Source organism: Sciurus vulgaris, assembly GCF_902686455.1.
Source record: "Sciurus vulgaris genome assembly, chromosome: 1".
In the NCBI taxonomy this organism is placed as follows: Eukaryota; Metazoa; Chordata; class Mammalia; order Rodentia; family Sciuridae; genus Sciurus; species Sciurus vulgaris.
In genome coordinates this window covers 26,077,970-26,090,663 of record NC_136461.1, presented here as the reverse complement: position 1 = coordinate 26,090,663, position 12,694 = coordinate 26,077,970, and the positions used below count along the sequence as shown (strand labels likewise).

Genomic DNA, 12,694 nt, shown 5'->3' with positions numbered 1-12,694 from the left:
GTTCAAGAACATTATGCTTGTCATTCAAACTCAGCATTTCCAAATATGTACTTAATCTTATCTACTTGCATCTTTGTTTACTCTTCCAGTGTACAGTTGTCCTTTTTATCAATAATTATCAAGGATAGTCTCTACTTACTTTCTTTCTTTGGTTCACTTTTGTTTAATCCTCAGCCCTGTGAAATTTGGTTTCTACTGAAGCTGCTCTTGCTGATGTCACTGGTAACATTACAGTTGCCACTTGTACTATATTCTTTTTAGTCCTTATTTGATTGGACCTCTCTTCATACAGGTTGCAGTTTTTCCTTATTTCTTATTATAATACACTTTATGATTCTTTTCTTTCTATCTGATGATAACTTCGTAGTCAATTTTGTGGATCATTTCCTCTATTCACATATTCAACCTTGGTAACCAAATATTTTTGAACTTCTGTTGCCTTTGCTTGCATGCTTTGTGTTGCAGTTCATCTTTTTCATGACTTTAGCTACTATCCTTGGAAACTTGAATCTAAGTCTGTTGGAATTTCCTAGAGGTACTTTATTATTTATTTAAAAAAATTTTCCCCCTTTATTTCTTTTTTTTTTCTTTTTAGTTATATATGACAGTAAGAGTGTATTTTGACATATTATATATACATGGAGTATAACTTCCCATTCTTGTAGTTGTACATGATCTGGAGTTACACTGGTTGTATATTTATATATGAACATAGAGAAGTTTTATGTCTGATTCATTTTACTGTCTTTCCTGTTCCATTCTCTGTCCTTTCCCTTCACTCTCCTTTGTTTAATCCAGTGAACTTCTATCCACCCTCCCTCCATTGTGTGTTAGCATCCACATATCAGAGAGGACATTTGGGCTTTGGTTTCTTGGGATTGGTTTATTTCACTTAGCATGATAGTATCCAATTCCATCCATTTACCAACAAATGCCATACTTACATTCTTCTTTATGGTTGAATAATATTCCATTGTGTATATATATATATCACATTTTGTATTTAAAATATAAAATATTTTATATTCCATTCATTTGTTAAAGGGCACCTCAGTAGGTTCCATAGCTTGGCTATTGTGAATTGAGCTGCTATAACCATTGACGTGGCCACACCACTATAGTATGCTGATTTTAAGTCCTTGGGTTATATACTGGGGAGTGGGATAAGTGGATCAAACGGTGGTTTCATTCCAAGTTTTCTGAAGAATCTCCATACTACTCTTCAGAGTAGTTGCAGTCCCACCAATTTGCAGTCCCACCAGCAGTGTATGAGTGAACCTTTTCCAACCCTAACCTTTTCCCCACATCCTCACCAACTTTTGTTACTTGTATTCTTGATAATTGCCACTCTGACTGGAGTTAGATGAAATCTCAGTGTAGTTTTAATTTGTATTTCTCTAATTGCTAGAGATATTGAACATTTTCCATATATTTGTTGACTAATTGTATTTTGTGAAGTGCCTGTTCCATTCCTCTGCCCATTTATTGATTGGGTTATTTGTTTTTTGGTGTTAAGTTTCTTTAGTTCTTTATATGTTCTGGAAAATAATGCTGTATTTGAGGGGCAGGTGGCAAAGATGTTCTCCCATTCTGTAGGCTCTCCCAGAGGTACTTTATATTTAGTATATCTAAAATACAACTTGCCTCTTATTTTTTTAAAGTTGCTTTTCTGTAGTCTGTCTTTTATCTGACACTGCTATAATCAGTCCCTCACCCAGGCTAGAACCATGAGTGCCATTTTATATTCTTTTCCCCAAATCCCAGATCTATTTTAGTTTTACAAATATTAGATCCTTAATATTTTAAAATCCATCCCACAGGGGGTATTTCCAGTAATGATGGCAAAGTGAAGTGGTCTCCTGAACCTTCCCACAGGTAATAATGATAAAATCTGTTTAAAAAAGAAAGTATCTTAAGAAGCTGGAAAGCATCCAGAAGCAGAGAGAAGCTAGAGGAAAGTACAATTTTGAAAAATGGCAACTGGAAGTGATTAGAATTGTGAATTACAGCTTTAATTTTTTTTGCCTGAGGGCATTCAACAACCTCCACAGCAGAGAAAAGTGGCAGAGGAAAAACCCAGCCTTGCTTTCTTAAGTTGGTTAAGAACAGAGTTCCCAATATAAAAAGTACCTGGAAATTTAGCAGGAGGACCTTATAAGTAAAAACCACAGAAGAGGGTGAACCCCATAACTGGCTATAAACTAAAATCCCTGGCTGAACCTCTGAACTATACCTGACTAGGGAGATTCCAAGAGGCCTGGTGAAAAAGCAGGCAGAGATCGGAGAGGTCATACCAGATGAGCTCTGTGAATTTACTACTTTTTGAACTGAGTGAACTAATTGTGGGACTTTTAAAAGTTAGTTATAGTTAGTTTTTATTTTTATTTTTTTTTAGTTAGTTCGAACTATCCATGGGAGACTAGGTGGCAAAAATCTAAAGCTTAATGAGCTTGAGGTATCTGTCAGAAGACGGAATCTTAGGCTGAAAAGTTAGGGAAGAATCCCTGGAAGCAAAGTTCAGCAAGGACAGGCCCCAAATGTGAGTGAAATCTCTGGCTAAAGTGTTGGCCAGTTAGTTATCAGTAACACATGCAGACATGTAGGAACCAGGTTGAAAAAGCAGCTATAAGAATTACACATACCCCATTTGTTTACAATAAAATAAATAAATAAATAAAACAAAAAAAAAAGTAAAGGGGAATCACAGTTAAAAAAAAAAACAAAACAAAGAATTACACAGAAATATCATTTGAAGGAACACTGCAGTGGGGACAAAGCCTATGGTTTAAATCTAGATAATTTACTTGCCTACTAGGGAAATCCCCCAATAATTCCAAAGGAAATACAGTAGAATCCAGAGCTACTATGTATTTCAGACAGAATGTCTAGTAGTCAACCAAAAATTACTAGACATGCAAAGGCACAGGAAAGGGTAACACATACTCAGGGACAAAAGGCAGTCAATAGGAACTACCTCCAAGTTGACTCAGATGTTGGAATTTGTAGTCAAAGCTATTATATACATATATTCAGAGAATTAAAGGAAGTTGGTTTTAGCAAGTGAACAGATAAGGAATTCAAAAAAAGAATTGGGGAATAATTTTATAAATGGGAAACTGATAACAAGAGGGCTTCATTTATGGCAGCAAAAAGGGATTGGTAATTTTCTTGTTAAAAAAACTGAGGAAAAACCAAATATTTCAGGGCCCTAGTAATAAAATGAAGCCCTGAGTGCCATGGTGAGTGCCTGTAATCCCAGTGACTGAGGCAGGAGGATTGCAAACTCAAGACCAGCCTCAGCAACTTAGATTCTGACTCAGGAATGAAAAAGAAGGACTGGGGATGTAGCTCGCTGGTAGAACCCCTGGTTTCTATTCCCAGTACCATGGAGGAAAGGGGAGGGAAGAAGTGATACCAATCTTGGAGATCAGGTCTGGAAGATCAGGAACTGGTCCTTGTTTCTCCCGGTGTTGAAGATAAAACCCCTGAGAAATGCTGAGGCAAGCATAGAAAGCAAGTTTTATTTAGAAAAGAGCGACAGAATTCTGCGAAGAGAAGAGGGTCCAGAGCTGGGTATCTGCTGAGTGGATATGTTTTGCTTTTATAGACCCTAGAACCCCCTTTTAATCATTGCCTTCTCTTCTCTGTGTACTTGCCTGAGGACAGGAAGCAGCAGGATCAGAGTCATTAACTGTTAGCAATCCATTGTCTTTCCTTTGACGACCAGCTCTCATCCTCTTGACCCTATCATTTCTTACCTGTACTGACTGCCTGACCTTCACCCCCTGCCTCAGTTCGCTGAGGAATGTGACATATCCTGTCCACTCAAGCCAGGCAGGGCTGCAGGCAGATTGCTTTTTGGCAAAAAAGACATGTGGGGGGTCAGCACAGTTGGTTCATTTTATAGAATGATTCCCTTAACCTCTTGTTCCCACCATCCTCATCTGTCTGTCCCTTTACAGAAGCAGTAGAAAAAAAATTAAAAAGCATTTATTCCCTGGGTTCGATACCCAGCACCACAAAAAAAAAAAAAAAAAGCATTTATTCTTAAAAAGCTGGTAATGCTTTGAGTGAGTACAGTGGGAGTCAGTGGTTGTTTTCCTAGGCTTCTCCCATCTGTCCCTATCTCCATTGCCTCAGCTCTGGTGACAAGAATTGTGGTTTTACCAGTGTTGACCAACTGTGAAAGTAACAACTTTTTTTGCCAGAGGGGGTGGACTTGGTTCGGAGTAGAGGGTGAAAAATCACAGCCTTGCCAACTGAAAGTGGCCAACTTGGTTAGAATCAAATGCATAGAATCCATGGCTTTGCTCGCCAGCAGTTGCTGTGCCTTTTGGGGTGAGTGGAGTGGTAGACCTGCCAGAAATATTAGAGAAATTCTTGAAAACAAGAGAGCCATAGATGGCCTCCACATATTTCTGTCTTATTAGTAAACTACCTACATCTGAAGAGAGACTCAAGCATGTCTGATGAAAAGGAAAACTTAGGGCATACTTGAGAATTGGCTGCAATTTTGAATGCATTTCTCAGCCAACAATGGATTAACAAAGGACAAATACTTTATGGGCTTAAGGTATATAAGCAACCTCTGCCCAGATCTTTGGCTGAATAGTAGTTAACTATGCAAACACAGGGATACTTCCAGATGCAATTTGAAGTCAGATTCTGCAATTTACAGGCAATTTATTACAAATAATCAATAGCCTGTCAGAAAACAATCTAGAATTGCTACAGTATATTATCAAAAACATCCCGTTTTAAACCAGATATTATGGACTTGCCAGGAAAGAATCGGAAAGTGTGACCCACAATCAGAGGGAAAATTTAGTAGAAAAGAATTCTGACTGGGCCTCACCATTAGATTTATTCAGAGTTCAAGGTAGCTGTTAAAAATATTACTATCTAGGATTACTGGGTTTATTGTCTGTGTTCAGCAAATAATTGAAGAACAGGACACAGAGATAGCAAGCAAGAAATAGGTTTATTGCAGAGGCCACAGAGATACAGAGGCAGACATATCCAAAGAGAAGGGGCCCCAGAGCTAAGAATCCAGTGAGGAGTTTTGGCTTGTTCTTTTTATGATCTCTGGAATTTCCTCTTTTCCTTATTCCTCCTCTGTTCACGTGCTCCTCACTATTATTGATTGGTGCCCCCTCTGTCCACAGGTCTGTTTCAGTTTTTCAATTGGATACCTCCTCCCACCCCCACCCCTGCCTTAGGAGCACAAGTATGGAAGTGTCAGTGTGATTGGGTCCCCTGCTTGTGTCCAGGAGCGTGTTCCTCAAGCAGGAAGTTGACCTCATCAGAAGCCCCTCTCTGCCCTGACCTCACCATCTTGCCCTGGTTGCCTAAGCCCTTCTACATCTCACTGAAAAACATGCTTTAAAAAATTAAATTGCTAGGGTTAGAGTTTTAAAGGAAAATGAGATGATAAATAGCTCTAACTACTTTTCTTCAACATCATATTAGAAGTCCTAGGCAATGTGATAATGCAATAAAAAGAAATGAAAGAAATACATATTGGACATGAAGAAGCAAAACTTCCTTTATTCATAGATGATATGATCTCGTACCTAGAAAATGTCAAGGAATCTACATAAAATTTAGCAAGATTGTAGGACATAAGGTCAGTATACAAAAATCAATTGTGTTTACTAATAATGAGCAATTGGGAATTGGAGTTTAAAATGTATTGAAGCATCCAAAAAACATAAAATACTTAGAAATAACTTTAATAAAATATATGCAAGAACTATATTCTGCAAACTACAAATCACTGCTGAGAGAAATTTGAGCACTAAATAAATGGAAAGAGAAGCCATGGTAGCTTAAGTGTTCCTGCCACCCCCCCCCCCCCCTCTGAAATTTCAGCATGTTACCTTTTTTTTTGGATTAGGCTGTTTGTAAATATAATTAGGTATGTATCTTCTTTTTTTTTTTTTTTTTTTTTTTTTTGGTGCTGGGGATCGAACCCAGGGCCTTGTGCTTGCAAGGCAAGCACTCTACCGACTGAGCTATCTCCCCAGCCCCTGTATCTTCTGATGAAAGGGTGGGCTCTGAATTCAGTGACTGGGACTTTACAAAAGAAAGGGAGATATGAATCCACAAAGGGAAGAAGACCCTGTGAAGTTGAGGGCACAGGTTAGAGTTGTGTTGCCACAAATTGGAGCCAAGGAATGCTTAGAGCCTCTGGGAACTGGAAGAAGCAAAGGATTCCCCCAGAGAGAGGAGGATGGCTCCGTGAACACCTTGAGACTTCTGTCCCCAGACTGTGATAAATTTCTGTTGTCTTAAGCTACCAACTTTGTGGTAACTTGTCATGGAAGCTCTAAAGAACTAATATAACCACGCATATGGATTGGGATCTAGGATGATCAAAACAATTTTGAAAAAGAACAACAAAGTTGGAGGACTTAACTAATTGTAAGACTTACTATAAAAGCCAGTGTTCAAGGCAGTGGTATTGGTATAAAAATAGACTAAAAGTAGACTCCAGGGGTGCTTAACTACTGAGCCACATCCCCAGCCCTTTTTATTTTTTGTTTTGAGACAGGGTCTCACTCAGTTATTTAGGGCTTTGTTAAGTTGCTTGGCTGTCTTTAAACTTGTAGTCCTCCTAGCCCAGCCTCTTGAGTCATTGGGATTACAGGCATGTGCTATTATGTCTGGTGGAATGGGTAATCTTTTAAATGGTGCTAGAACAGTTGGATGGTGATATAGAAAAAAAAATAAACTTTGACCCTTGCCTATTACAATATGGCAAAATTAGTTCAAAATGGATGGATCATAGACCCAGATTTAGGAACTAAAACTATAAAACTTGTATAAGATAACACAGGAGAAAAATTTTATGATCTTGGTTTTGTTTGGAAAAAATTTCCTAGATATTATGTCACTAAAATCATGAACCATAAAAAAAGTGGTAAGTTGGAACTCATTAAAATAACAGATTTTCGTGAATTAAAATATAATGCTGCCAGGCATGGTGGCACGTGCCTGTAATTCCAGCCACTTAGGAGGCTTTGTTAGAAGGATCACAAGTTGAAAGCCAGCCTCAGCAACTTAGCAAGACCCTGTCTCAAAATAAAAAAGAACTGGGGATGTGGCTCAGTGATTAGGCTTGGCTGGGTTTAAGCCCCTGTACCAGAAAACAAAAACAGAAATAAAAACAAACAAAAATTCCCCACCAACAATAAAAGATAATGCTAAGAAAGTGAAAAAGCAAGTTACGGTTTGGGAAAACATATGTGTAAGTTACATTTCTGACAAAGGACCTGTTTGTAGAATATATAAAGAGGTCTTGTTACTCGGAAAACTAATAGGCCATTTTGAAACTGGACAAAATATGTGAGCATATAGTTCATTAAAGAAATCATACAGATGTCCAGTAAATACATGAAAAGTGTGATTAATCATTGGGAAAATGCAAATGAAAACCATAATGAAATGCCACTATATCCTCTAAAATGACTAAAAAAAAAAAAAAAAAAAAAACTTCCAGAGCTGGACATGGTGATACACTTCTGTAATTCCAGTGATTTGGAAACTGAGGTAGGAGAATTGTAAGTTTAAGGCCAGACTTACCAACTTAGTGAGATTCATCTCAAAAAAAAAATAAATAAATAAATAAAAAATTTCCACATCAAGTTCTGGCAAGGTTGCAGGATATAATTGGAGTGCTCAAACTGGTGGTGGTGCTATAAAATGTCACAAAGACTTTTGAAAACTATTCAGCAATTAAAAAAAAAAGATATACTTTCCCTATGACTGAACATTCTACTCCTAAGTACTTACCTAAATGAATAAACGTTCAATTCTATGTAAAGGCTTGCTGGAGAATGGCTTTGGCAGCTCAGTTTTAATAAGCAAAAAACTGGAACCATTCAGATATCATCTACAGACAAATGAATAACACATGTTCAATATCATTAATATCCAGGAAAGTACAAATTAAACCACAGTAAGATACCACTTCATGACCACTACCATGACATGAAATAAAAAGACCAGGAATACCATGTGTTGGTGAAGTTGTGAGCAGCTGGAATTCTCATACATGGCTGGTAGAAATGCAGAGTGGTACAGCTGCCTGAGATAACAGTTCTCAGGTTCTTAAAATGTTAACCATGTCCTTATGTATATAATCAGCAATTCTGCTCCTAAGTATTTACCCAAGAAAATTAAAAGATATGTTTGCAGAAAATTTGGGTTCAGACATTCATAGCAGTTTTACTTATGATAACTGAGAACTGAAAACAACTTAAATTTCCATTGATAAATCTCTATAATGGAATACTATTTGGTTAAAAAACAAAAAAAGTGTTTTTTTTTTTTAAATAATTTTTTTAGGTTGTATTTGGACACAAGACCTTTTTTTTCTTTCTTTTTTTTTTTTTTTTTTTATGTGGTGCTGAGGATCGAACTCAGTGCCTCACACATGCCAGGCAAGTGCTCTACCACTGAGCCACAACCCCAGCCACAAGAGTGGTGCTCTTGATACACACAATACCGTGGATGAATCTCTAAAACATATTGAGTGAAAGCAGCCAGAAACAAAAATAGTGTGTACATGTTTCCTTTTATAGAAATCTAAGAAAACCCCAACTAATCTTAGAAAACAAATCAGTGGTTACCTGAGCCTGGAAGTGGAAGAGGAATTTACTGAAAGGGGCATGAGTGAACTTTTAGGGCTGATGGAAATGTACTTTTTCTTAGTTGTGGTTAAGTGGGTGTACACATTTGTGAAACGATTGACCTTATACATTTGAAATGTGTGCAGTTTATTTTATTTGGATCACATTTCCACTAAGTTGATTTTTAAAAGTACATACTACCACCCTTGCAGCCACTCATTTCTCATTTGGATGACTGCAGTACACTCCTGAGTGGTATTTCACTACACTCCTGAGTGGTATTCCTGCTGTTGCTTTACTTCTTCAGACCCAAACAGTACAATATGACCTTTTCACTTCCCTGCATACACCCTTTAATTGCTCACCAAGCTGGCTCCTTAACCTGGCCCATAGCTGCCTTCTGTGGCCCTTACCTGTCTGTCTAGCTGATCTTCCATCGCCTCCTGCTTCTTACTTTGCTTTTGGCTCTCCGTTCCCAGAACAGACCATGCTAATTTCATTTCTTGTGCCTATACTTATTATCTTCCCTAAGTCTTTTGTTTAGTAAACAACTTTATCCTTTAAAGCCCAGCTTAGGACTCTTCTTATCCAGGATGTACTTTTCTTTTTTTAAATTTATCCTTCTCCATGCCCTCCCTCTCTCTAAGGGAGAGGGGGTTAAGTACCTTCAGATAGTTTCTTTGGTTCACCATAACTTTTATAAATATGTTTACCATTTTGACTTATTATGTTTTTAGTTTTACTCCACCACTTGTTGAAGACAATAATTAGTTTTATTTATATTTTGGATCCACATGGCCTGTTCCATAATAGGGGCTCAAAAAGTATATTGGAAATATTGACTATAAATGTTAAGAAGATACAAAAGTATACATAGTCTGGTTATTATTCTTTTATTTTAAATAAAAACTCTGATTAGAAAAGAACTGAGATCAGGTATTGTGACATGTGCTTGTATCCCAGCTGTTTAGGAGACCAGAGGAAAAGCAGGTTCCAGTTCCAGCCCAGCCTTGGAAATTTAGTGAGACCCTGTCTCAAAATAAGAAATTAAAAAAGGACTGGGAAATGTAGCTCAGTGGTAGAGAAACTTAGGTTCAATCCCAGTACCAGCGGGGGGAAAAAGTGATATAAATCTTCTCAGTTATTTTTCTTTTCTCTTTCTCCCCCTGTCCGCCCCACCTCTGTGTGTGTTTCTGGAGATTGTGCATGCTAGGAAAATACTCTACCACTGAACTACACCCCCAGATTTTATATCAACATTTTAAACACTGTTTTTCTTTGGGTGGTTTGTTAGCTTTCCATTGCTGAAAACAGAATACCTGAAATAAACAAAAGGTGAAAAGATTTATTTTGGCTCCATTTTAGAGGTCACTTGGTTCTATCGTTTGGGCCTGTGGTGAGGCAGCGCATCAATGTTGAGGAATATATGGTGAAGCAAAGCCGCTCATCTCATGGCAGCTAGGAAGCAAAAAGAAGGAGGGAGGAAGAGGCCAGGCACAAAATATAGCCTTCAAAGACATGCTCCCAGTGACTTACTTCCTTCAACTAGACCCTGCCTCCTAAAGTTTCTACCAACTCCCAGTTGTGTCACCAGCTGGGGACCAAATTTTCAACACATGAGCCTTTGGGGGACATTCCAGATCCAAACCATTAACAGGTAGCAAGATTAATTCTTTAATATTTTTTACATTTTTGTGTCTTCAGGAAATCATTTAATGTACTATTATTTCATGGGATATAACCTGAGAAACTAACTTTTGCTGACTCAAATTATTTTTTACATTTCTTTAGGTCCCGAAGGCAGTTACAATTTCCAGTCCCTTAACCACAGACCTGACTGCAGAGATTGCTGGTCAGCCAAAGAGTGTATCAGTCCAACCTGAAACATCAGAGGATCCTAGAACCATGCCCAGCACTCAGCAAGTAAAAAGTCCTGGGAGAATCCAAACTGCTATCCCTCTTCCAGTGGCTCCCACCTACATTTATACCACTCCTACCCCCCAGGACTCCTTCCAGAGCACCTCAGCACCCTACCCAGGTGAGGCCCTTTGATCCTGCCCTTGGAGATAGGATGAAAAAGTGAAGCATTCAATCCAAATGTTTGGTTTTCTCTGCTTTTAATTGATTTGAGTATATGTATAACTCAGAAATAGAATTACTGGATGATTTGATAATTCTACTTTTAGTGGGTTTTTTGGTTGGTTGTTTTTGTTTTGGTACTGAGCATTGAATCCATGGTGCTTTACTACTGAGCTACATCCCCAGCCCTTTTTATTTTCCATTTTGAGACAGAGTCTCACTCAGTTGCTGAGGGTCTCACTAAATTGTTGAGGCTGGCCTTGTGATCTCCTACCTCTACCTTCTGAGGCACTGTCTTTATAGGCATGTGCCCCATGCCCAGCAAAAGCATCTTTGTATATTTATTTTTTTATTTTTGGCACCAGGGATTGAACTCAGGGGTACTCAATCACTGAGCCACATCCCCAGCCCTATTTTGTGTTTTATTTAGAGACAGGATCTCTCTGAGTTGCTTAGTGCCTCACATTGCTGAGTATGGTTTTGAACTTGCGATTCTCTTGCCTCAGCCTCCTGAGCTTCTGGGATTACAGGCGTGTGCCATCACACCTGGCAAGAATCTTTGTTTTTAAAGCAATCCAAAGGAAGGAGATTTATATATAGTGTTACCTTAACAAATCTGTGCTTCATGGGTACTGCTCTAAGGTATTAGGAGGAAGTGCTTAATTAATGGTTAATAGTTAATCCTAAAAAAGTCAAGAGGGTGAAGTAAAGCCAATAAAAATACATTTTTGCCAATTTTTAATTTCCTGGGGTCTTTTTTGGTGGTACCATTACTTGAAATTTTAGTGTTTAAATTCTTAGGCACCAAAGTAACTTTCAGTGTAATTGAAAAGGGTTTGAGTTGGACTGCCTTGACTGTCCATTTTTTCGTTCATTGCACTCTCTCTGAGTATGATTTCCCTTTTTGTTTTTTTGAAAGTTACTTTAGAGAGCTCTTATTCCATCTCCTGGAGCCATCCAGAGGCTGCAGCTTCCATAAAGGATGGTTTCATTTTTCTCCAAGTGCAATGTTCCCAAACAGAGGCAGATAAATCTCAAGTTTCATATTTATCTGGGAAGCCCTTTTCACCTCCGTCTTAAAATATGAGTTGACCAGTCTGTTGTTTTCTTTAAGCTCTCCTAGCATTGAAGTATCATACGAAATGAAGATTTATTGTCAGAGAAGAAATAAAATTTATATAATCAGTAGTTCTCAATGGTCTGCAAGCATTTTTGGTTATTATAACTGATGGGTGGGTAGAACTATTTTTTTTTTTTTTTAATTTCTGAATGCATTTTTTTAATTTTTTTTTAATTTATTTTTATTGTAAACAAATGGGATACATGTTGTTTCTGTTTGTACATGGAGTAACAGCATACCATTTGCATATTCATAAATTTACATAGAGTAATGATGTTTGATTCATTCCATTATTTTTTTCCTTCCCCCCCACCACTCCCACCCCTATTTTCCCTCTATACAGTCCCTCCTTCCTCCATTCTTGCCCCCCTCGCACACCCCATTATGTGTCATCATACACTTATCAGTGAGATCATTCACCCCTTGGATTTTAGAGATTGGCTTATCTCACTTAGCATGATATTCTCCAATTTCATCCATTTGCCTGCAAATGCCATAATCTTATTCTTCTTTATGGCTGAGTAATATTCCATTGTATATATACACCACAGTTTCTTTATTGATTCATCAATTGAAGGACATCTAGGTTGGTTCCATAATCTGGCTATTGTGAATTGAGCCGCTATGAACATAGATGTGGCTGTATCTCTGTAATGTGCTGATTTTAAGTCCTTTGGGTATAGGCCAAGGAGTGGGATAGCTGGGTCAAATGGTAAGTCCATTCCAAGTTTTCTAAGGAATCTCCTCCACACTGCTTTCCAGAGTGGCTGCACTAATTTGCAGCCCCACCAGCAATGGTTTTTTTTGTTACTATTGCTTTGTAGTATAGTTGAAGTTCTGGTATTGTGATACCCCCTGCTTC

At 38.0% G+C, this 12,694-nt stretch overlaps 1 protein-coding gene across 3 annotated transcripts in view; it reads left to right on the top strand.

Annotated features, from left to right (window-relative positions):
- Positions 1-12,694, top strand: part of KIAA0319L (KIAA0319 like) — a 121,589-nt gene that overhangs the window by 68,501 nt on the left and 40,394 nt on the right. For all 3 annotated transcript variants that reach the window (XM_079130059.1, XM_079130060.1, XM_079130061.1), the window contains exon 4: positions 10,425-10,671. In XM_079130059.1, the coding sequence (XP_078986185.1) occupies positions 10,425-10,671 (247 nt within the window). The remainder of the gene's footprint in view (positions 1-10,424; positions 10,672-12,694) is intronic.